The following is a 26,572-nucleotide window of genomic DNA, read 5'->3' as shown; positions in this document are numbered from 1 at the left end:
AACAGTTTTAACCTGTGAAGTGACGTGAAATCACAAGTATGTGCTCATTTTTTCTCTTTTTGTTCCTCATTTAGGTCGTTGGCCATTAAGATTTAACAATGACAGACAAAATTTCAGTCCGGCCACACGTACGAAAATGTAGACTCAGAAACTCGCTGCCAATGTGATTCTAATGTGATTCTTCAGACAGTAAACGGAAAGCTGTACATCGAAATTTTCTTTGTTCAGTTTTTTTGGTCTATGCATTGTGCAACTTTCCCATAAAACATGGTGACCCTGTCCATCTAGCACTAGTAGTGGTAGTAGGAGCTCGACACATGACGTCACGGCGCTTCGTGCCAGCCGATAGTACTCCCTTGGCCCGGCGCCATCTCAACTGTCCTCAGACGTCCACTCAGGATTATTATTGCGTGTATTATTTATAAAATTGTGTTTTGTTTTGAATCATAAGAGAAAACACCTGATATCCGAATCAAAACTCGATGTTGCCGGGCGCAAAATGGCTATAACGCCGTTATGACGCGGATTATTGGCTCAATTATACGACGTCATATCGTATGAAATCCGCTTTTGATAACTGTATCCAGGAATAATGGGGATTACCGTTTATACAAAACATTGAGCCAATAACAGTGCTACGAGATCAAATTGCGCAATCAGCTAGGTTGGGACGTCCATGACTTTTGTCCCACCAGGGCGGCGCCACAGTATTTTTGTCGTAACCGAATCATACCTCCTCCGAATCCCCAACCCGTCTAGCCAGCGTGGGGATTGTAGGTCGAATCTTCCATTTGCTTCTGATCAATTAGAGTGGGTCATGCTCCTGCAGTAGAGACCAATTATTGACCTAATGTTGAACCGAATTTTAAACTGAACTAGACTGCAATCTGCATGCATCCACTTGGTGTGAAATGTCGGTGACACGTGTCTGAAGACTATGATGTGTGATGCCGCTGGACTGGACTTCTTGCCAGATAAAAATGAAATAATTTTCTCGCGAAAACTTGATAATAATATTGGATTTTAAATATCGGAGGTTTAGTCAGTTAATTCGACAAATATGTCTACCAAGTGACAAGACAGTAAATAATTTTACACCTATCTAATGTTTAAATGGCTATCGGAGAATGTGTTGATACAATGATAGGCATTGACAAAACCAATATGCGGTGATCTAATATTTANCTTTCCATGAACTGGGAAATATCCCAGTTTGGATAGAGAAATGAAATAAGAATGTGATGGGGGTAGCGAGTTCTTTTAGCAAGTTCTTATTAAGTTTCCATTTCTTATGATATCTAAGCTTTCAGAAGTTTCTATAATGATAATGAGCATTTTCCAATGGCAGGACTCCTTTTGTTTAAAAAGTATTTTCATTGCAAGTAGGTAGATAGGTACTACAAGCATTTGAGAGGGACTAATGCCCGTATTCACTATCAATACTTGCATAAGTGAAGCAGCAAATCGAACGCACAGCGTTGAATACAGCTCTGTGATTGGTTCGTGTTTCACCCTGTGTGTCCACTTGCACTGTGAGACCGCATAGTAATGTTTGTGAATACGGGCGTTGTTACTAAATCTAATTCCATTGTGTGCCTTATACCTAATTTATTTAGGACGTTTACGGTTCACCTGCCGACTAATGGTTGGAGACGTGATGATACACGTCCAGGAAAATACAATATAAGGGATATTGGACCAATTTTAGTATGAAAACATACCTGTATCCAGTCATGTGATCGTATTTTACGCCCGTATCACAGAATAATAATAAGTACTACGTACAGAAGTTTTACTTCGCGAAGGTATTTAAAAAGATGTATGCTCAATGTCATTAACAATATGGTGTAATTTAGCCTGTCTCAAGAGTCAAGCACCATTTTGTTGACAAACGTCAGTGATCGGCACTGCGCCGAAGCTATATAGGGCTGACTGCGGTAAAATGATGTGACGTGAGGTGCCAAACTGCGGAAAATGGCGGAGGAAATACATGATTTAGCATGGATTATCTATATCTATACTTATAATAAATCTGTAGAGAGGTCAATTCTGTACATGAAATATATTTTCAAAATAACTATCAGGAAGTGATTAGTGATCGATACTGATGCCAAAAATGCAATCAGTAAAATTTTTGTCTGTCTGTCTGTCTGTCCGTCTGTCTGTCTGTCTGTCTGTCTGTATGTTCCTTATAGAAACAAAAACTACTTGACGGATTTTAACGAAACTTGGTACAATTATTCTTCATACTCCTGGGCAGGTTATAGGATACTTAGGAATTCCCACGGGAACGGGAATTAGCGGGAAAATCCTTTTGTATGAAAAATCTAAACCGCTTGAGTTAGAAGCTTGAAATTTGGCATGCAGGTACCTTAGTGAACGTAAAGCTTAGTTACAACAGGATATTGCAAAATTCCCACGGGAACGGGAGTACGCGGGAAAAACATTTGTATGAAAAAATCTAAACCGCGTAAGATAGATGAAGGGGGTAAAACGGGATCCACGCGTACGAAGTCGCGGGCGGCCGATAGTCATGAATAATATTAACTACTTATTTACCTCTCAGTGTCTTGAGGCAACTTAAAAAAGTACATTCTGTGTTTTTATTATCATTTAGGCAGTTAAATATTTCACAGTATTTAGTACACCATTTTCTTTATTTTCTTCCATCATACACAAGAATACGCGTGCGTGAGTCAATGTTCGCTCGTATGTGAGGCTTTGTCGAATAGTATCCTGTTGGTGGGCCATCGTGCGTGTTTTGTTTTCGATGTAAACTCGCGGAGATGAACAGGCCTGCCCGTATTCACAAACATTACTATGAGGTCTCAGAGTGCGCGTGGACGCATAGGGACACGATTCAATTCAATCACAATTTGGAACGAGACATAAGCTCACTGAAAAGGGCTTTACATATAAAGAATTTCAATTTGTTGATGTTGGGATTTTAAAAAAATGCGATTTTTATCAAAGTCGCGCCTTCAAAAAATTGCAAATACGCCCATTTGCGACGACAGTGTGACATCTTCAATTAGATTAACATAGGAGATGTCACACTGTCGTCGCAAATGGACGAATGTCCATTGGCAATCAATGAAAGTAAACGTGAGCTTACTAAAGGTTCGGACAAACCAACGCGTGCAGCGATGGCGACCACCGCGCGTGCAAAAGTTGTGTCACACTGCCGCGACCGCGATGGCGATCACTGCGCGTGCAGGTTGTCACTGTCACCACAACTGTCACTGTTCGTTCAGGGTTCATGGGCCAGTCGGCTAGCATGTTGTAGGTCGCGGTCGATGCTGACGTGCTCGTACAGTATCCTTGTGGGCAAGTAAGATTATAACCAATTCATCTTTTTCCTTAAGGGAAAAAATTTGCCCCCATTACCTTTTACCACTTTTCTTATCGTTAAATCGCACAAAACTACACATAACTCAACACAACATCTATCAAAATCAATTTTCATTTTTATTTTTGGTGCAACAGTCATCTTGACATTTACTTTTTTTAAGGCAAAGGAAATTACATTATGCACCCAAACCACAGAGTACATAATAATCCAAATATCTTTTTTGTCTTTAATAATAACCCAAAAATAAAAAAAGACATCAGTTTTAATCAACTAGGTGTTTCTAGTGGCACTAAATTAATGACTGAGACGTTTGATGACTTTAATTATGTTTTTATTTATGGCATACTTAGATTAATTGCTCTAGGGCCTTTGAGAAAGCTGCAGACATGTACATTCTCAATTATATTGTTCTGCAGATAATATCCCAATTTTATTTATGAAGTTGAAGAAGCAGGTTCTCGAGAAAACTAGAATAATTTGTTTATTACATAAAAATAAATTCTGATATTGATACTTTATTCTAAAACCTTTTTTATTATTCAAGTAGGTCAGACTAGTGGTATGTTATGAATAATTCATTTTGAATTGTGTAAAAACTTTTTAACAGATCCTACTTACTATTTATTACATCGATTTTAAAAAACAGAAACGTCACAGTGACAAATGTCGCGATGATCGCTGATCGCTGCGTGCAGACGCTGCATAGATCGCCGCGACCAATGACAGGACGCGTTGATGTGAACACATCGCTACAAATTCATACACGCTGTCTGGTCGCCATCGCCATCGTCATCGTGCACGCCGGCTGCACGCGTTGGTCTGGTTTAACCTTAAAACATCAAGAAGCTTACTGAAGTCTTTTACATAATAAGATTATAAAATTAATCTGAAATAATATTAATATCGAAGAAAATGTCTCCAAACAGCACACAACAACAGAATCAATATCACGCTTCACGAAAGCTCTCGCCAAAATACACGCTCATTTGATTGAAACTCGATTATTTCGGCATCGAGAGTTCGCTAGTCGGTATGTGTCTGCGATTCGATTAGCAAACGAGTGTTTGCCCGCCCTCTATAAATATAAGTTTAAATCGGATGAGTCCCCGAGCGAATCAGTCATCCGTTCATTTGCTCTAGAGTTTACAGGTTGAACAAGTACGAGTACTTAACTAGTTTGGTTTGCATGATATTGATTAATTAAACGGTTATTTTGAGCTTTTATTTACTTTGTTACTTTTATTTCAAAATCTTTACAGGTAGGAAATAGCGACAGAAGATGGGATGACGAATCAATTACATTTAAGTTAAGGATCAAAGTTTCCTATGACCTCTTTGTCAAAAAAAGCTACGACAGGCCGGAAAATACAAGGGCAGAATCTAGTTATTATGTAAACAACCCTTTTACCGGCTAAGGGCTGATTTTTCAATCGTCAAATATATTTTATCTGAAGAATAACTTTGTCATTTTGACATATTTCCCATACTAAAACTGTCAATGTGTCAAACTTATTCTTCAGTTAAAAGTTATCTGACGATTGAAAAATCAGCCCTAAATATAATCTTTGTTTTCGTAACCATTTGCAACAAAACTATTTCCCTTTTCAACCCTCGCAAGATGACCTGAGAGCGAGTGTCTAAACCTTTGATCTTACGTGAACCAATTTCTATGTTTATAAAAATCCCTTCTCTTCCCATCCTATATTAAAAGTATGAATAACGTTTCCAGAAGTCGTTCAGATATTTTTGGGATTATGTTTCGAGACCCACTATTTTATTGTTGGATGTAAGCTTATTAGATTTCGAGGATGAAAGGTTTTATTTTTATTGTATCCCATTTTCAGTTAGGTTCAGACACGGCACATTAAGGAAACACTTCAGCACCTTATATTAGTTGTGATAAGCACGAATTTGCAATAAAAATGTTTCTTCTGTACATCCAATAAAATAACAATAGAAGCTACTCGTGGCAAGGGGAGAGGATGATGGTTGCGTTCTCTAGGATTTTGTTTGCAGGTTTAAAAGCTGGTAAATGGAAAAAACATGTTCCATTAAGTAAATAAACGCTGGGTTTGTCTAGATCTCTTCAGGCAAAGTCTAAGCGTCTGCTTAGGTTCAATCATTGACTACTAAAGAATTACAGTTTATTTTTAGAGTGCAGACAGACCTAACACCACCACCAACAAGGTGGACCGATGACCTCATAAAGGTAGCGGGAAGGCGCTGCATGCAAGCCACCACCAACTGGCCATTGTGGAAATCATTGGGGGAGGGCTATGTTCAGCAGCGGACGTCCTATGACTGAAATGATGACGATGATGATGAGACAGACCTAAAGCTAACCCATTGCCTACCTATTGTGCAGCATAATGATTAGAAACAAATTGGTAATTAAAAGATCTTTAAATATTGTATACGTTTTAGGATGTAAGGTAAGTGGTATCCTCACATATTGTGAGGACAGACTGATTGCAACGCTACACAAACGCTACGGGCTACATCTACGTAGCTTATCTCTCTCATTACTTTACTACGTGTAAATGTAACAGTGTGACTTATGCTAGGTATAAAATCCACAATACCTTATCAGTGTCACCCATTCGTTTACCAAACAAAAGTTGATACAGTGTGTGATCTAAGCCTTAGTTTGAAACCTTAAATTACGCCATCTATCATAATACTGAAACACTTTGTTCTTGCTAGAGACTACCGTGGTCAGCTCCAGATTTGAAAAAGATGTAGTTCTAGCGCTTTGGAACAGAGGGCTCTGTCCCACAATAATAAAATGTAGAAAGGAAAATATTTATGTGACGAAAGTAGGTACCTACTTAACTAGTAAATGAGATTTTTAATTTTAAGATAATAATTATATTTCTTGTGTTTTCAAATAAATGTAACCTATTATTCATTATTTAATTCTTAACCTTAATTTAGATAGTGAAGCAATTTCTACCGATAAAAAATTAATGACAATAGAATCGGAAGAATAGTCTAAACTCGCTGTTAAATAGGTACGAGTAGTTTAAAGTAGTTTTGCCAGTTACACACAGATCATCAAATTCCGATCTGGGCCCGATTCTAATTTGAATGAAGAATCGGCCGATACCATATCGGTGTACTTAATGTGCTCACTTTCATATTCTCCATAGTGATTAAAACAGCCTGACCCAACTATCGGCCAACTAAAAATCGGTGGTCTGCGCCTAGGCTAAAATATCAGTGGGCCGATTTTTCTAACTCTATTTTACTGAATAGTTCCTATGTGATATAGATGATCCACACTGAACTGTCCCACCAAACTCAATGACAGGGGGGCGCTACCATCGTTCAACTAAATGGTTTCCAACATGGCAAAAATCGGAACCAGCGATCCGGTATTTACGGTGGCGCCCCACTGTCAATGTCATGGATAGGACAGTTCAGTATTTTGGAACTATATTAATAAATGTCAAAGTTTTAATGTCAATCAATTTTACTCTTCAATTAAAAGTCGGACGATTGAAAATGGATAGTAAATTGTATCACTAATGATAATTATAAAACAAAAGAAAACAAACCTTTTCTCCTCAGTTCCCGCCGCACGCTTTTCCGGGCCCGGGTAAGAGCAGCAAATACTCTTCACACTCACAAAATATAACTGTCAATACCCTCACATACATTTTTATGACGTATTAGCACATATTGATGAAAAAATCGTAAATATTATAGAGTCTGGATTCCACACTCACTGAATTCACTAAATTTTGGAAATTGACAAATAAATAAACCGCTATTGCGCACGGGCGCTTTGAAACTACTCGCAGCGCGCGTCTAACTTCACACTGCATTGCTCTGTCACTTGCAAGCGCAGCAACTTCAGATTGAAATGTAAAACAACTTATTAATTTGTAAATATTTATATTAGTTTATAAAAATGTTACATTTAATTATTTCTGTTATTAAATAAAATTTCCTTTTTGTAAAATAGGGCATTTACTGTATTTATTAGAAAAATCTAAAATTTAATTGAGATAGCGTTGGCAAAGTGCAGCAATTCTTTACTTTGACTGCATCGATTGTATTTGAATGCATTTTTATGGCACTTACCGACTGAATAAACATTTTGAGTGTATTTTAGAGATTAATTATTATTAACGCTAATAGCACATGTAACATACCCTAATACACATTTATTTTAAGTTCCACTGGATCTCGTACGAAATATTTATTGATTTGAAGAAAGCAGGTGAAAATAAAAACAAGAAAATCAAACAACCAGAATATATAAAAATCACAGTCGTTTATTAATAATAAATACTGGTAATTAGGATAGGTATAGAGATTTTACCAAAAATCCTTAGCGTAATGAAAGGTACTTCAAGGATATCTAATTAAAATCTAGAATGCAATGTTCAAGTGTTGAGTAAATACGAGTGGAACCGCCTATGTCTTCGCGTTATAAATTTAAATGAACTAATATCATAATTACTAATTAAGGAACTTAACATTAAGTCATGGGCCCAATCTCCTATAAAACCTTAACAGCTAACCCCTAAAGGTACGTATAAACAATCTAAATCTCATCTGCGTCCTAAAAAGCTAATTATTTCGAAAACTAATTCATAATTCCGGATAGGGACGCTCGATACACACGAGTAAAGCAGAGGCGTGCTATTGAGCAGAATACGCGCGTCCATATCGCAAGAATCCGTGGAAAACCGCCGTAAGCAACTTTGTGCATAATCTACTGCATCATCTTCAACTTGAACCTTAGAACTAGGTATGAGATTACTCTTATAAAGACGAAGAAAGCGGACAGCGCGCCTACATCCACCCAGAAATTCGCCTGATCCATGGTCATTTCTTTCAAGAATTTGTCTGGTTTCCTGAAATGGCAGTAGGCCTCGGAGCACTTGAGTTTTTCTCTTTCGAAACCGTAGACGGAGAGCATGGCTCCTTCGAAGCCGTATCGTACGTAGCTGAGGTAGGTCAGCCATTGGAGATAGCTGGGGATTGCGTTGAAGTTGACGAAGAATCCTGAGAAGAGAACGACTGGGATGGTTGTGACGGGGCCGAGGTAGACGCCTGTTTCGATCTTCATGGCGGCTCCGATGAGGAGGCCGAGGGACTGCGCCACTAGAGCCGTGAGGATGTTGATGGTGACGAACATCAACACCCGTTCCGTCTGCATAGGCTGCCCTGTCATGAAGTATACTATCATCACGTATACGCCGCTGAAGACTATCTGTAAAGGAAATTTATCTATATACAGGGTGTTAGGTAAATGGGTATATGAGCTGACACTAGCCCATGTTAACATGGGCATATAAATGGTATGGTGAAGTCAGAAAATTGAATTGAAATTTTTTAAATCTTCATACAAAATAAAATTTATAAAATCCGAGATGTATGAAAATTAAAATAATTAAATTTAAGATATCAATTTTNTATGGTGAAGTCAGAAAATTGAATTGAAATTTTTTAAATCTTCATACAAAATAAAATTTATAAAATCCGAGATGTATGAAAATTAAAATAATTAAATTTAAGATATCAATTTTCTGACTTCACCATACCATTTATATGCCCATGTTAACATGGGCTAGTGTCGGCTCATATACCCATTTACCAAACACCCTGTATATAAAAGAAAGTCGTGTTAGTTACACCACTTATAACTCAAGAACGGCTGAACCGATTTAGCTGAAAATTGTCAGGGAGGTAGTTTAGAGCCAGGAGAAGGACATAGGATACTTTTTATCCCGTTCGAAATTTAAAAAAAAAGTCTGCTTATTTATTGCCATTAAGGCGGAACAAAGTTCGCCGGGTCAGCTAGTATAAAATAAATCGCACATCACAAAAGTGAACATTTCTCCCTTCGTCAGGGTCTCATAATAGGCCAAGAAGAGAAGCTCTTGTTATATTACAAAACTAGCGGCCGCCCGCGACTTCGTACGCGTGGATCCCGTTTTACCCCCTTAGGGGTGGAGTCTTGTAAAATTATTTCTTAGCGGATGCCTACGTGTTCTACCTGCATGATAAATTTTAGCCTGATCCGTCCAGTGGTTTGGGCTGTGCGTTGATAGATCACTATGTCAGTCAGTCAGTCAGTCACCTTTGAGTTATATTTATTTAGATATGGAAAAAAAACTGCTGCTATTTACGAAGATATTCATCGAACGTACAGCTATTCGAATTCTCAAAATTCATTAAGTCAAAATTGTTTGTAAGAAATTCTTCAAATTCTGATAAGATGCTTATTTATTTATTTTATTTATTTATTTATTTATTTATTGCACATAATGAATACACTGTATATTGTTAGGTACTAGGTACTAACATACAAATGCACACCCGGTTGGGCACAGCAATACAAAATAACAGTTATTAAATATTATTAACAATAATTAAATTTATAAATCTTAAAGTCTACTTACTTATAACTTTTATAATATATAATACAATTGCAATTAACTTAAAATATTATAATGTTAGACATTACAGTTAAAACAATATTTATTTATCAACTTAACATGAAATACTATGTTTTTCTTCCATGAATTCCTTAACATTATAAAAACTTTTACTTATTAAAAATGTCTTTAATTTATCTTTGAATATGTGATCTTTAGGTATATTTNCTGAGCCCCGATTACGGTAACTTTTATAACGTCTACAATCCAGACGCGTTTCTGATTCTGCGATACGATTGGTCAAAACAGCTGACGTACGCTGTTGAACGACCAATCGTATCGCAGAATCGAGAAGCGTGTCTGGATTGTTGACGTTAAAAATTACCGTAATCGGGGCTCAGTTTGTCGTAACTAGTCTAGATCGTATGGTTTGCGTTTCGCTAGAAGATTCGTTGTAGTGTTGTATCTGTACACATTGTTGTCTATTGTTAAGGTATGACCGAAGCCACTCATGTGCATCACCACGAATACCAACTCCATAAAGTTTTTTTTTTTTTTTTTTTATGCTAGACAAGTTTTGAAAGTAGTATTTCATGGGAGACTTTATCGTAGGCTTTGGTCATATCCAGGAACAACACTACTGCGTAACTCTTGTCATTTATGTATTTGAGTATTTCTTGGGTGTAGGTGTATACCGCTAGAGTGGTGGAGCGATTTTGACGGAATCCATATTGGTTGTTATCAAGAATATTGTATTTTTCAATGAACTTGCAGATTTTATTGGCCATAACTTTTTCAAGGATTTTTGATATTGTCGAAGGTATAGCTATTGGCCGATATTGGCTCACATCTCTACTATTCCCACCTTTCTTCAAAATCGGTTTAATCAATACTTTTTTTAGTCTACTTGGAAATGTTTTTTCTGCAAATGATTGGTTTATAAGTTTTGTTAATGGGGGGGTCAATTCTCTAGCACACGCTTTGATTAAAGTCGGTGGGATTTCATCTATACCGGAGCTATATTTATTTGAGAGGTTTTTAATAATTTTGAAGATTTCCTGCTCTGTTGTGGGCTGTAAAAACATAGAGTTGATAGTAGGGCTGATTACCGGGCAGCTTTTGTCCGGGTGTTGGTTTGATGAATCGTCCAGTATTGTAGATTTACCGATTGACGAAAGACTTGTGTGGAAATTGGTTGAAAATCAAAAAGGTCAATACGTATTTCATTGCCTGAGGAGGAGTTAAACCTAAGACCATTCTTACTGGACAGTTGCTCCACTAACTACTAATCTAATGATTTTTCCACTGATTCCTAGACTAGTACCAAGAATTATAAAAATAATAATTTACCTGGAACGGTAAGTCGGCCATAGTCTTCGCGAAGTAGAACGCCTTCAACGAGTACCAATAATTCAAATGCTCTCGCACAAACACGCTCATCTCAGTAGGGACTGGAACAAACAAAATTACATGTTATTACATTGAGCATAATAAATATTAAATAAATAAATAAATAAATATCTTTGGACAATCTCACACAGCGCCATCTAGCCCCAAAATAAGCAATTAATATGCTTGCTACTTATATACTTTTTTTTTTTTTAAATACATACATATTATACATAGTAACACCCAGACCCGTCACAGAAATTAAAATTCATCATTTCAATTTCTGCCCGGCCGGGAATCGAACTCAAATATTAAGTATTTATCTTACTTATAAAACGACCTAAGTACTAAATTGTTAGAGCGATCTTTTACATTCCGAAGTTCTAAACTATCTATCGACTCCAGTTAAACTTTTTCATCATCATCATCATCATTTCAGCAGACGGCTACCATAAGTACATCCAGTGGCTTCCTGCAACCTTTATAAGGTCATATCTCACTTGCCTGCTTTTATTAAGGTCTACGGTCTAAGGACTGACTTTGGATTTCGCCCTTCAATTGTTAAGGAAGTTGATAGCGTTTTATGCTGTTATGTAACTTACAGAACAATAGCGTAATATAAATACTGTAATTATGAAATCGCGTGTTGAAATGGTGATGTTATCTACTCGTGCCACGTTACAAAAGAACGAAGCGAACATTCGCTGTACAGTGAAATTGCCTTTGATATTCTTTACGTATTTTTAATTATTATTACCACCAAAATGTATAATAATATACCTAAGCATGAGACATAATTTCCATATCCAATGCCTACACTAAACTTCAAAGTTACAAAAACAGCAATTATAAAAATATATTCAATTTGTTTATTGTAAGAATTTTTTTGTACCTATACCAACATGGAACAATAAACAATTTGAATTTGAATCCATACCATTGCATAATTTTCTCAAAAGAGTTTCCTTACCAGCCCCCCTAGACAAAACGCACTTTTTGAACGAATCGAACATCAAATCCGTCAAAACTCCATACAAAAAAGGGGCTTTTCGACCACTTTTCGACTGGTTTGCGATTATAATTTGCAAAGTGCAAACCCACAGTATTTTATATTATTATTTTTCTTAAATTTTTCTTGTGGCGGAGTTTGGGCTGTGTAGGTTTGTTGTCGACACGAAAAGAAGAAGTATTTTATTACCATTAGGTTCTATTACAACATTATGTTATGTATACGTACTTCCCATAATTTTCTCGGAAGAGCTTCCTTGCTGCGAGTATTATTATTATCATTGGCATGATCGTCTACCTTGACAATGTCTCTACATCATACTATACATCATACTTATACACCCACTACACGTAATTCGCAAGGTCAAGTCTATGTGGCTATAATTATTTGTAGGTCACGCAAGGAAGCCTACTGGGCACGAGGAAAGAGACATATAAACTACTAGCAGTGCCCGCGACTTCGTACGGGTGAAAATCATTTTTGCTCTGCACCTATTACTTGTAGCGTAATGGTATATAACCTATAGCCTTCTTCGATAAATGGGCTATCTAACACTGAAATAATTTTTCAAATCGGACCGGTAGTTCCTGAGATTAGCGCGTTCAAGTAAACAAACAAACAAACTCTTTAGCTTTATAATATTAGTTTTAGTACTAGTATAGATAGAAATGATGTTGAATTTATTATGGCCACCAGCCGGGTTAGGATGCGCGCCGTGATAAAATCTTATGTCGATGATTTTAGACGTCAAAATGGGCTTATCGCGTTAAATCGATAAAATGCCGCGATAAACTGGGACTGGACTGGTAGTTCATTAAAGACCACAATTATATCATGTATTGTGGAATCCCACCGCAGAAGGACTAATTTAATGAATGATCAAGAAAATTTTGTAGTTGTTTTGATTGAACCTCTCGTTTTCTCGTAGCGTACCGATGCGATGTGCGCTCTAAATAAAATACAAGGTCTAGACATTTTTACAAAATTATGAACATTTTACAATGTTTTGAGATACTACATGAATAGTAATATCCATCAGTGGCCTTTACATTTACCTATCGTCTCTACGTCTCTATAAGTTACGCTAACCGCAGGACAAGCGGTTTGGTTGGGAGAGATTTGACCACTGACAGCCGCAAGCATTTATGATTATTCAGTACGCACAATAGTATGTACCTAAATAGAAGTATTTCAATAGCATATACACACGACAGCACATCAGGTTACCCATTTTTGATTCAAACCGGCCCCTATTACAACTGCACAAGAACTCACAGTGGTTACGTTGACGTGCCGTCGTCTGCACAATAGAATACAAATCATATTAAACTACCAAATACTCACATGTAAGAATAGTAGGCATCATAGCAGTGAACATAGTGAACATAACAGTGAAGAAGATACAGCCAGCGTTGCTCATAACTTTTGCCGCATCTGTTCCAATATCGTAGTATAGAAACCCGATGAGAAGACCGACCACTGTATGTGAACATAGCCTCAAATGCGTCAGCATCTGGTCTCTGAGTATACTCCGGAAAGTCCTTTTCAATAAGATCCAGAATTGCTTCCACCCTGATGTAGGGAATCCAGTCTTCACTGGTTTCTTCGAGAAACTTTCGCTCGAGTCCAAGAGTGAAGTCGTGCAAGTAACTGGTGCAAGATTGGTGGCGTTTGGTAAGTTCTGCTTTTCTGGATTCAGAGCCGGTTCGGACATGTCTATCACAGTACAGGTTGGCTTATCTGGAACGTGCAATGTTATTGGTTAATTAATACATGACCACAAACATGATGACTGAGATAATGTGTCTTTTTTGCCCAAAATATAAAGAAAGATAATTATGTGGATCATAGTTTATAAACATAAGAGTTCAATCAATACCTAACAAGAGTTTGAATCCCAACTAATATTATAAATGCGAAAGTAACTCTGTCTGTCTGTCTGTCTGTCTGTCTGTTACGCTTTCCCGCTTAAACCTCGCAACCGATTTTGATGAAATTTGGCATAGAGATAGTTTGAGTCCCGGGAAAGAACATAGGATAGTTTTTATCCCGGTTTTTGAAACAGGGACGCGCGCGATAAAGTTTTTCTGTGACAGACAAAATTCCACGCGGGCGAAGCCGCGGGCGGAAAGCTAGTAATAAATAAAAGTGTCGATTTATAAAATTAAAATTAAAATTCATAAAATTCATTTATTTTTGCAAATAGGCTTTAAAAAAGCGCTTTTACACGTCCCAATATTAACCCTACCACTGCTTCGGGACAATAAATGGGCCAGTGCTGAGAAGAAGCAGCGCAAGAAACTCAGTCACTATTGTCAGCCTCCTTTTCAAGGTTTTACAGTCTTTAAAATATACAAATTATAGTCATAAGTATTANAGAGGTTTTTAATAATTTTGAAGATTTCTTGCTCTGTTGTGGGCTGTAAAAACATAGAGTTGATAGTAGGGCTGATTACCGGGCAGCTTTTGTCCGGGTGTTGGTTTGATGAATCGTCCAGTGTTGTAGATTTACCGATTGACGCAAAGTATTCATTGAAGGTATTTACAATATGGTAGGGACATTGAGTAGTGTTTTTATTTATGTCAATGGTAATATTTTTTGGGGCCATTCTATTTTGTTTAGATGTAGTAACGCGTTTAATTATATCCCACATTTTCTTTGTTTTATTATTAGAGTGAGCCATTTCATTTACGAAGGATATCTTTTTTGACAATTTAATGCATTTTTTTAACGTGTTGGAATATTGAGTAAAGTATTTTTTAAGGAATTTATCGTTAGAGCGATTTTTAAGTGAGCTCAAGAATCTTTTATATTTACAAGAGACTTTAATTAAATTTAATTAACCACATACTTAATTGTGTCTTGTCTAAAGACTATTTTAGATAACCTTGGACATTTTACATAATGTCATCATCAGTTAAGAAGCAATTAAGCTTGTACGAGTAATAAAGGTTGTTGTTACTAAAATTACGTTTGTAAGAGAAGCATAGAATGTTACCAAATGCTTAAAAAAAATAAGGCACCTACTGTTTATGCATTTTTGGTTCCGCATCCGAGATCAAGGTATTCAAAATGGAGGAACAAAGGATGTTTAGTGACGATTCTCAATTCCCGACTGCATCATTGTCTGGCACTGTTTACTTTACTAATGGAATGCTAATTATACTTATCTAGACACACCCACCGGCGTTTTTTGCCAAAACCGAGGTTAATCAACTTGAGAGAGATGATCTCAGTGAGTACATGACTAACGTGGGTTTGTCATTTGCAAATAGGCTACCTAGGCATTGTTTAGACTAATAAGATACCTAATTTTAGGTAAAAAACACAATTTTGATGTCATGTAAGGTGAATGAATCGATTTTTACAATTATTTTTAAGCTTGAAGTTTCAGTAATTTGTCATCAATCGAAATACACATTCAATGAAAAAATCAACTGTCTACCGGTTCATAAAGCTGGCAGACAGACAAAAAGCGGAAGCGTGTTAAAATAGAGTCGCGTTAGCACTCTTTGAATACGGAAACAACACCAAAAGTAAAGTTATTTTCAATTATTCTAAAAACAAAACTATTTAAACGCAATTCCGTCTGACATTGACTGATTCCCGGTTGCAGATCCAGGGAAGATTGCTTTTAAAATGGCCCCGAAGTAACTAGGACGTGGAATGTGTCATATTTCTCGTGTACGACGTGTTTTGACGTTTTGCGCAGATTTTATTTATTATTTTAATTTAAACTTTTTGAAGATTAATGACCCAGATAAATTGGCAGTTTCTGTACGGTTCTATTTGTGGAATGGTGTGGATGTTCGAGACCTCGTGGGTGATCTATGTGAAAATAAGTCGCGTGTAAGTGTCATAAATATTGGTAAGGATGAGTTATATTGGAGCAGTTCCTTACTTAGCACGAACGACATAGGCAATATTAATAGTAGTAGGAGGTATACTACTATTAATATTGCCTATGTCGTTCGTGCTTTTAGAACTTAAAAGTAGGGACTCTGTTGACTCGGAGATTCATAGGTTTCTAGTCGTTTCTAGCTGTTTTGAATCAACCCTAGTATCCGAAAGGACAATTATCATGTGAGACACCTACGGCGATTCCTGAAGTGGGATAAGTAAATGTTATGACTTCAGACACAAACAATGAAATTGAAAGAAAATATACCGGAAATAGAGTCCTTCTACGAAGGAATTTTGTAAATGACACAAACCTTGTCAATTCAGAATCATCGTGCTCATCTCCTGTCTCCATTATACCCACGTAGATAAGAAAATCTCACGTAGGTATATCCGTTTGAGGTCTTCCAAAAAATAGAACTTGGCATAATTCCCATGGATCACTATGGGGTAAACGCGTATCAGTGATGTCACAGCGCCATATCGCGCACATTATCACGTTTTAAGTGGATTATAATCAGCGTGGGTGATTCAGAAAGATTTGCGGATTGTAAACACGACGATGGATAGTTCCGTTTTACTAAATGACTGTGACATTGAGAAGAAATAGTTTATAATCTGGAATTGAAATAGTGAAGCGGAGTAAAGGAAGAATAGGTAAATAATTTATGGAGATAGAGAATACTACAGACAAACGACATAATATAACTATTTATTTTACCAAATTCAAAACAGACTCCAATAAACGCAATAAAAAGAAGAAAGAAAAGCAAGACAGTGCCAGCCATAAAATTAATATACCTAGCAGAATATCTTTATGGTGCCAGCCTGCCACCATAAGCCATGCTAGTGGAACTTAATAGTTACCATCAATGAACCGACCCAGCTATGACATTGTCAGGAGGGCGTTACTACCAATACTGGATATTAGTACCTATTTTTGCCACTTGACGTTTCAGAATCATTTAACCATATTTTCCACTGACAACATCAGCGAATATTTTAACCGACTTCAACAAAAGGAGGAGGTTTTAGCAATTCAGCCACCGTTTTATAAATCCAGTTAACTACAGCCTTTTCCTTTGCGCTGTCATGAAAAAAAAAACACATAATAGTCCAGACCTCTTTTGAAACATTCCTATTCAGCCAGCATCACCCGTCTCCGCATCGATCGGTGTCAGTCACCGCTCGCATTCAGCTCTATTAAGGATTTGCCACAGTGGATGCGTTCTGCGGACATAGTCCACTTAAGCTTCAACCACACAAACGTGTGCAGATCGCGATCGCAGGCGCGATCATAGGCCAATGACAGGTCGCGCGACTCATGACAGTACGCGCGACCTGTCATTTATGCCTATGATCGCGCCGGCTATTCTGGGAGTGGGTAGGTAGTCAATGCGAAAAATCGCTCAAAGGTTGGAATGTGCAGGTGTCAAAATGTCCATATGGACCGGCTGTTAGTGTGCCAAAAAGTATAAACGTCGAAATGAGCAATGGTTAAAATGATCTGAAGTTAAAATGTCTTCTGCATGCATTGGTGTGGTTGAAGCATTAGAGCACCCACCACATATCGATAGGTGCTCTTCGTGGAATAGGCCAGGTGCTATTCTTGCGGGTGCTATTTGAGCGGGTGCTCTAAGTGGACTACGTTATTCTGCGGGCAACTGTTAAGTCAAAGTGAACGCAGCCCGCATCATATATGAACGACATTGTCGGTCTCTACATTTTGTATTGATGCAATGCACGAATGTAAATAACGCAATCCGCACCGCTAACAGATTGCCTTGTCACGACCGCTGACAGACTGTAACCTATTGCCTGGACCATTGACCGACAATATTGTTCTTAAATGAGGTAGGCTGCGTTCACTTTGACCTGACTGCTGCCCATTAAACGCATCCAGTGTGGCAAATCCTTAAGTCCAGTGACCATTTTTAGCGAATGCCGTCGTTTATTATTCAAAGCCTGCGTTCACCGCGATATTTTCTCGCCAATTATCCTCGGTTTCGGTTCCGAAATCGTTCCAAAACGCAAACCTTTTTCTGTGAACGTAAGGGATTTTTAAAGCTATTAAAAGATTGTATCAATTATTGGATTGGATTGGGTAATTTATTGTTCACACTGAGTTTGGGTTTGTAATAAAAGATTGACCAATAAAAGTTGTTGTTATTGGTGAAAATTGCTTCAGGAATGCTTTGGAAAAGTTCTACTAGCACGGATTAGATTATAAAACATCCTGTGGTAGATCTATATTATATCTGTTTTTGATTATAAACGATAACGAGCAAGATAAGGCGATTCAGAAATCACATCATTCAATGAGACCGATAAAACGAGATGTCAATATTCCGAAGAACGCATTTTATTTTCATGATTTAAAATTAATTTAGGCTGCATTGAGAAGCAATTCTTCTTTTGAACAGCTGTAGGATCTACAAGAATTCTTTATATCTTGAAAGACGGTATTTTCTAATTAGGCGACGTAGTCGTAAAGAGACCAATAAACTTTTTTTATTTTCCTACTATCCTTAGTTTAGTCCATCTTGAATGTTTGATACAACATCCATGCTTCCGAAATGAACGTCCCAAGGCATCTTTCAATGGAAGCTGCACTCTAAGAGGAATAAAAACTGAAACCGTTACAGGACAGCCTCGGAGGGCACAAGAGTGCTTATGAGGGCATAGACTGCCCTCCCCTCCACCCCCTCCCCGGGAGTTTTATGATATCCCCAGACGTGCTCATATAAAACGGTCCAAGTGTAGTAAAGGCTGCCCGGTTTATCTTACTTAAAATATTTTACCGAATCAACGGAATATCGCAGAGGGATATTGCAGAAACGTTTGGACGGAGTTGAGTTAACAAATCAACGTAACAAATTGGATTCGACGAGATAAGTAAACATAATATAGGTACTAAAGTAGTTTTGTCGCTTGGCTTCGCTTATGGCTCTATATTATTAAAAACGATTAATTAATTATCTCTGATAATCTTAAATAACAAGTCTGGGCGGGGCACATAGCTCGTAGGGCTGATGATGGCCGTTGGTGCAGAAACCCTTTCGAGTGACGACCACGGGCCGGAAGACGTAGCGTGTCTTACGGCCCGTGTAATCTTTGTCAAAAGATGATTTAATTCAGTTTCTTTACAAATCTTTGAAATAAACGAGTCATTTTAAATTAGGTTGGTATGTTTCTAGAATATTCCAAAACATGTCTGTGAATGAAAAATACTGACACGTAATTAATTAAAATATCTAGATCACTTTTATGACTTCGTGACCTCATCTCAATCCAGAATTTCTTAGCTACGCACTATTTACCAGAAGATTGCCTTGGAATCGTTCGTTTCAGCCAAATGACGTTCACTGCTGGACAAAGGCCTCCCCCAAGGATTTGCACAACGACCGGTCCTATGCCGCCCGCACCCAGGTACCTCCCGTTACCCTCACTAGATCGTCGGTCCACCTAGTGAGCGGCCCACACTACGTCTTCCGACCCGTGGTCACCATTCAAGAACTTTACTGCCCCAGCGGCTAGCGGCAGCAGCCTAATCCAAACTTAGGTAGTAATTAAATTCTATAGATTGCTATACAAAAATGTCTACTCTACACGCTCTAATAAATCCTTGGCTAAAAACAAGCCCTCCCTTCCCTCCCTCCCTTCGCCCATCGAACTTGCCTAAACCTTTGTTCGTCAATATCGCCCATCAACCACATCAAATAGCTCGTAAGTTACGACATAAAACCAAAACTATGCTAACCCGTTCCATGTGAGTGTACTATATTTATCCGGGCTATATTTGCTCCGTGTCACATACGCGACATCGAACGTGGGACTCTGCCGGACGAAAATAGCCCGTATTTCTTAACGTGCGGTCACAACGATTGACGTCGTATCTTTTAACGGATTATCACATAGTATAATGTCGGTAGTTTGTAAACTGTTAATGCTGATGTGAACGGGAATATGGTTTAATTATGACCAAACAAATTAGTTCAAAATAAATTTAGAATAATCCTTGGGGAAGGCCTATGCCTTTGTCCAGCAGTGGATTTCATTTGTCTGAAACGAACGAAACGATAGACTTATAAAATTACAAAAATTGAAATAAATATAAAATTTCTGCAACGAGTGTTGAAAATAAAGAAAGATGACGGATGTATAAAACCCTATTTTACAAGAATTAAATGATATCTAAGTATACTATATTAAACCGCGTCAATAAGTAGATGGATGTTGTATATGCTTTGCCATTGTGAAATAAAATGGTAACTCTACAATAAACGTAACACAGAAGTCCGCTTTCTGTACGGTCTGTTTGTAATATTATTATAAAGAGCTCTGAATAAAGAAAAATAAAATATAACAAAACACAATTTCTCATTAATTTCATGCTAGAAGTAATCTAACAAATAAGATCCCGTAATCTTGATTAGGCATAAATCCAATCATTTGATTTTATCCAAAACTTTCCGAGATTTAATTCTCAGATTCGCCTTTCGATTTTTTCCTGACATTATCACAGATTAAGATTTCCAGTTTCTGAAAATCTTTTATTTTTCTCATAAATCTAACTTGCAATCAAAGTTCATTCGAGAAACGTAAGACCACCCGGGGCAAATAACCCCGGTCCGAGGAAATACACCGGCCCGGGCTAATAGCTACCGGTCCGGACTTCGAGCTTTCGCGCCATTTGCCGTCTAAGGGAGGTAGAGCTTTTTGAACTTTTAAGACTATACTGGTATTAAAAAACTCTTACCTCTACCTCCTCCAAAACCACCAGAAGACCGATCTTAATCCGAGCTTCCAAATTCATCCCAAACTTTTCTAAACTGACTTTCGCTCGAGGGTTTCAGGACAAATATTATCTGAAGCTAAAATTACAGTGACCCAGTTTGTGATTTCATACGTATTTATGTCGTACGTGCCATTGTATTGTCATCATTAGAATAATTGCCCGTATCATATGTTCACAAACACGACAGAAATTGCAAATGCACACCTAAATTCAGTTGCAATAATTGGGGTATGCATCCAAATTTCCATTTACAAAACTAAACGCAGACAAAGAACGCATTGTCAACAAAACAATGCCGCACGGTGACAATATCGATGTCGATAAACAATTCTATCGTAAGCATAATAGTGCGAACTTAGTTAGCCCCACTTTCAACTTTTGAATTGGTCCAGACTTGAGCATAACTTCTGAAGTAGAAGACGCTTGCGCTTCCCGGTGGTGAAATTGTTTTATGCAAATACTAAACTTTGATACGACGAACTATTCAATGCAAGTTAACGTGTAGATATACTGTACAGTATAGAGTTCCTTTTCAGATGGAATCGCTAATTTATAGACCAGCCTATTCACCGAAATAAGGAAGAATTTTTTTCGAAAAAAATAATCTTAAAAACAAACAATGTACCTAAATGAGACATTTATCTCATTCACAGCTAAATGATGTGGCAAACTAAATCAGAAATTGGTTTACGTTTTCATTTAGAGTTTGTTGTATAATGCCATGCAATAGACGTTGGTCTTACTAATGATTCAGTTAACTTTTGCACAGTATATAATATCAAGTCATGCAAGTTATCGACACTGATTGATACACACACATGTAACAATTAGGGAAATGTTCGCCTTATTACACATTCCCCGCCAGCGGCACGACGCGTAAACAACTCGTTGGGAACAGTTGCCAAAACAATGGCGCCCTCCCGATAGTACTTTAGTGCTGGGAATGTCGATAAATTAGTACGATATAGACTACTTTCGAAATATTATTTTTTATTAGCTTTTCGGAGTACGGGCTATATCTTCGGTCAATATCCGTAATAATTTAGTAGGCAAAAAATACTTAACTATAGTCAGTGGCCAATTTCCAATCTGAAGTAGGTAAAGCTCTCTTCAAACAACACTATGTATAGCAGTTGTTGACATTTTATTTTATAACGAAACTAATACAAAAACGAAGATTGTTTATGTTTCATCAATATCAACTGCAGGTCATGTCTCCGCTGCAGGAGCATAGGGTCATGCTCCTGCAATTTAAAAATTGCCTGATAAGTTAATCCTACCTAAACCTAAACGCACACTTTTTAATTTACTGTGAACAAAAAATCTGCTAGATAAAGTAGGTAGGTATGTAATTTGAAAAACCATAATTATATTGACCTCCATTCACACCAAATTATTTAATACAAAAAATCTAACAAGTAATCTGTATCCGTATCGAGCTAAAAACTAATTTCGTGGACGAGAAAAGAATACAAAAAGTCACATTCATAACTTACAATCTGTCTTGAATAAAATCTGCGCATATCGATATGAAGAAATCCACCCGTCACTGCTCTCAGAAAGGAAATTTCGCCTGTAACGTTGAATTACGTTTCGCCAGGTATCAATAAAGAATAATTAGCTGTCTAAATCAACGTTTTCAATCTACTAAATTAAATTTCGTCCTCCCACACCCATTCCACGCATTTTACGAATGTCACCTGCTTATGCGACATAGTTTTATTAAAATTAATAACTAGAAACACTCGCTCAATTAAGAATTATACTCGTAATAACCACAATGACATTTAAACGAGCGAATGTCATAAAAATATTATGCACTTTTATATTGTGCACCGACTGTTAATCAGTTATGTATATGATGACAAGGATGCGTGGTCAGTTCAGTCTGCACATATTTGATGTACTTGAATTTGGTTATTCTTACCATTAGATAATTCCTGGCAATTAGGGGTGACTGAGTTTGTTCCGGCGTTTCTTCTCAGCACTTGCCATATGTTTGTCTCGAAGCGCTGGTAGGGCCCAAAAGATAAGGAGACATGTAAAGTGCCCCATAAGGGCTACCTTTTCTTTTTTTATATTTGACGTTCAGTGCCACTTGTGGTCTAAACTGAATAAATATTTTTGATTTTGATTGATTTTGATTTTGATTATAACAAGTTGACGTTAACGCTGGAAATGCTTGGTAATGGAATATATTTTTCAATATTAAGAACTTATTTATTTTCAAACTCTATAAAAACTCGCCATACGTATTCAAGCTTTGAACTTTTCTTTCTTAAATAATTATTGATTGATTGATGATTTTACCTTGTGTTAAAACTACTTTTAAATATTAAATTAACGTTACACATAAGTAATTCTGTAAACTGCCCAAAACCTTTTATACCAAAGTAGAGCATTAGGTACTTTAAAAAACTTCGTGGAACGTCGTTTGCGTTTTCTTTCCGAAACAAACGTCAATTTACTAGCATTCAAAAAATAACTTTTTGTCGTTTTCTAACACGCGACGCTTAAAAAGAAATAAAAGAGACTATAAACCAACCGGCCTATGACAAAATATAAATAAAACTGAGGAGGTTAGGAACAGAAAGTGACATTTACACTTTTTAATTATATGAATAAATTAAGAAAATAAATATTTTTGTTGAACTTTATGTGTTTTGTTTTTTTTTTGTTTTTAATATTATGGGTTAATAAGACATAGATTACAAGGTATTAAAAGTTTTCATGTATGTTTTAAAATTTACACAAAATTAAATAAAGAACAAATCAAATGTCACCTTTTGATCAAGTCACAAGTAAATGTCACCATTTGATNAGACTTTTATTCCATTTGTTAACCATTTATTATCTATTCTATTATTTAATTTGACCCGTTTTACTGGTATTCTAAGATTTAAAATTTTGTTTAGTGTGTCATCAAATAACCCGTAGTTAGTGTCTATATCCGTATTATAGATTAAGATATCGTTCCAGTTTATTAAACTAATGTCAGATATAAAAGCTTGTACATTCTTTGCATTATTAATATGGCGTATATTTTTAAAAACTACTTTTGGCTTATTTTGGGATTTAAGTTCGAAGCTGTACAGTATGGAATTATGATCTGAAATACCTAAGTCTTCTACAGTTACAGAGTAAAATTTATTGTTTGTAAAAAGAAGATCTATACAAGTAGCACTTGTTAGTGTTTCTCTGGTAGGCTTATCAATAATTTGGTGTAAATTAACTTCTAACATAATTTCAACAAGTTTTTTATATTCTTTAGGGTTTTTCAAGGCATCTATATTAAAATCTCCGGTAATTATTACATGTTTTTTATAGTGATGTGATTTTAACTTACTAAGTAGGCAATCTAGAAATTCAAAAAAGGTATGTATCTCGCGGTCTCCGCGATATAAACTAACTAATAATAAATTAGGCTTCAACTCAACTGCACAACATTCTACAATATATTCTATGGATAAGTCTGTAATGTCCTGTCTTTCAGTGTAGCTGGTCCCATCAGGCAGCAGGATGGCGACGCCCCCGCCCGCGCGCCGGCGGCGGCAGAAAGAGGCGGCGAACTCGTAGCCGTTCACTTGCACGTAGGGTCGCTGCTCCTCGGTAATCCAGGTTTCTGACAAGCATATTGCTTGATAGTGATGGTCTTCTAAGAGGCTTTCAAGGGTAGAGATCTTATTTTTGATACTTCTTGCATTTTGAATCAGTATGTTGAAATTAGTTTCGAAAGGAATAGTTGGATCTATTCTTTGTAGGAGTTTTGTTTGTTATGATAGTGGAGGGTTCTATTATATTGTCTGTTTCGTGCGTTTTTGTCGTAGTTTGTTGGATCGGTATTTGAGAGTTACATTCATGTAACTGGCTGTTATATTGTTTTCCATTTATTATTAGTGTATTGTTTCTAATCACAGCGTGGTGGCCTTCTTTGCGAGCTTGGTGGAGCAGTTTTCTTAGTTCATTGTGTTTTTGTAGATCGTCGTTTTCGAGGAACTCATTTATCGCCATACCGGATCGGGCAAAAGCTCGTTTGTAGTTCAACACCGTCTTAACCATTTTTTTGCTAATCAGTTCTATTACTATGGGACGACGGTATCTACTCCTTCCTAGTCTATTCACGCTTTCGATGTATCCATCTAAGTTTATATTTGAAAAATCTCGGATGATATTGACGAGCCGGTGATGTAGTTCATCTTCTGTTTCCCATTTGTGCTCATCTAATCCATAAAATACTAATTTTTTACTGTTGTTGTTGTTCTCAGAGTTTCGCACGGAGTTCAATTGGTTATTCAGATGAGTTATTTCCTCCTTCATTATAGTAAGTTTTCGGTTTAAGTTTTCTATTTCAGATTCCAGGTGCTGATGTTTGTTAGTCACAGATTCTATGCGCTGAGTAACCTCATTATTAATTTGTTGTATTGAGTCCTGGATTTCTTGTTTTACAAGTGATTTTATTGCGTTTGTTAAGAGTACAACTATTTTATTTTCGTTTTGTTCCAGCTTCTTATCGAGAAGTGTGCTGATTTGGTCAAGGGTAAGTGTAGATCCACTATTAGGCGTTTCACGTCGACATGGCAGTATATGAGACATGCGGGATGTAATTGTGTCACCCAGGAGGCTTTCATCATTCAATAAGTTCTCAGCTATCGAAGTTTCTTCTGTTTCTGCCGACGGTTCAANTAACCTCCTCAACTAATTCCTTGAAGCAGTCTCGGAGACGAGGTTGATCTTCATCTTTTTATAAAAAAGTTAAAAGTATTTTATTTTTCTTTTTGGAATTGTTTATTTTTTACTCAAATGAGGAGGAAAATGTCTTCAACAAATAATACTTTTTGTATGGATAATTTTTTTATAGCTATACATATTTAAATCTAATGTTTTACTGCTTGTTAATGTTTATTTTAAACTGATGTTTGTGTTCTTATAAAAACCTTTGTATTTTCTTCGTCGTTAGTATAATTTGACAGATCTATTTTTTGACTCCGGTCCGTAGGTATTTTTAGCTTCTCATCTGTTTCCTCGTTTTTACATGACACTGGCTGGCTATTAAGTAAGGTACTTGATACAAATAAGGCCTACCTAACTTTAAATGCTTATATTTCAATAAATATTAACGCCAGTCAACAAAAACAAGGTTAATTAACTTCTTCCATCCTTTAATTTTAGCAATATTACAAAAAATAATACAATTTTTAATTAAATCTATTCAAAATAAGCAATTTACGAAACCACTGATTTTGGCTTTATTAAATCACCTACACGGAATAAGGCCTATATGATTCAAGTGCCTGTAGACCTTAAAATTGAGGTTGTATTAAACAAAATGCGGTCTTATAACATTAAACACGTCGATTTGTTTGCGTTATCAAAATTTTACATACCAAGTAAACAGAAATATACTGTCTATCTCTAGATAAACTTAAATTCCACTTATTAAGAATAATACATAAATTAAAGATAAAATTAAATATTCATAGTAACAAAGTAATGATTCCTTACTTAAATTATCAAAAAAAATATCAAAAACAAACAATATTATTTTTTTGTATAGGGCTTATTAAAACACCGTGTTCGAATAAGGCTTACACATAAAACCTTTTAAATAAATCAGTTTAGGAACATCATTTAGTCTTGATTTTTTTTAAACAAAATGAGATCTCAATTTTTGTTAGAACCAGGGCATAAAAAGGCTTCTGAATCATCTTTACGAACTCCTACACAATCTTTA

At 36.5% G+C, this 26,572-nt stretch overlaps 2 protein-coding genes across 17 annotated transcripts in view; one reads left to right on the top strand and one right to left on the bottom strand.

Annotated features, from left to right (window-relative positions):
- Nucleotides 1-26,572, top strand: part of slo (calcium-activated potassium channel slo) — a 113,371-nt gene that overhangs the window by 49,093 nt on the left and 37,706 nt on the right. The window lies entirely within an intron of this gene.
- LOC114352320 (ATP-binding cassette sub-family G member 4-like) lies at nt 7,613-13,917 on the bottom strand. Its single transcript, XM_028303909.1, has 3 exons — nt 13,487-13,917; nt 11,095-11,195; nt 7,613-8,576 (listed from the first exon to the last, which is right to left on the bottom strand). The coding sequence occupies exons 1-3, from the start codon at nt 13,854-13,856 to the stop codon at nt 8,076-8,078; spliced, it is 972 nt and encodes a 323-aa protein (XP_028159710.1). The 5' UTR covers nt 13,857-13,917; the 3' UTR covers nt 7,613-8,075.

Source organism: Ostrinia furnacalis, unplaced genomic scaffold, assembly GCF_004193835.3.
Source record: "Ostrinia furnacalis isolate ACB-3 unplaced genomic scaffold, ASM419383v2 OfSCF0117, whole genome shotgun sequence".
Taxonomy (NCBI): domain Eukaryota; kingdom Metazoa; phylum Arthropoda; class Insecta; order Lepidoptera; family Crambidae; genus Ostrinia; species Ostrinia furnacalis.
Note: the sequence above shows the minus strand (reverse complement) of the source record. Positions and strands in the feature narration are given on the sequence as shown.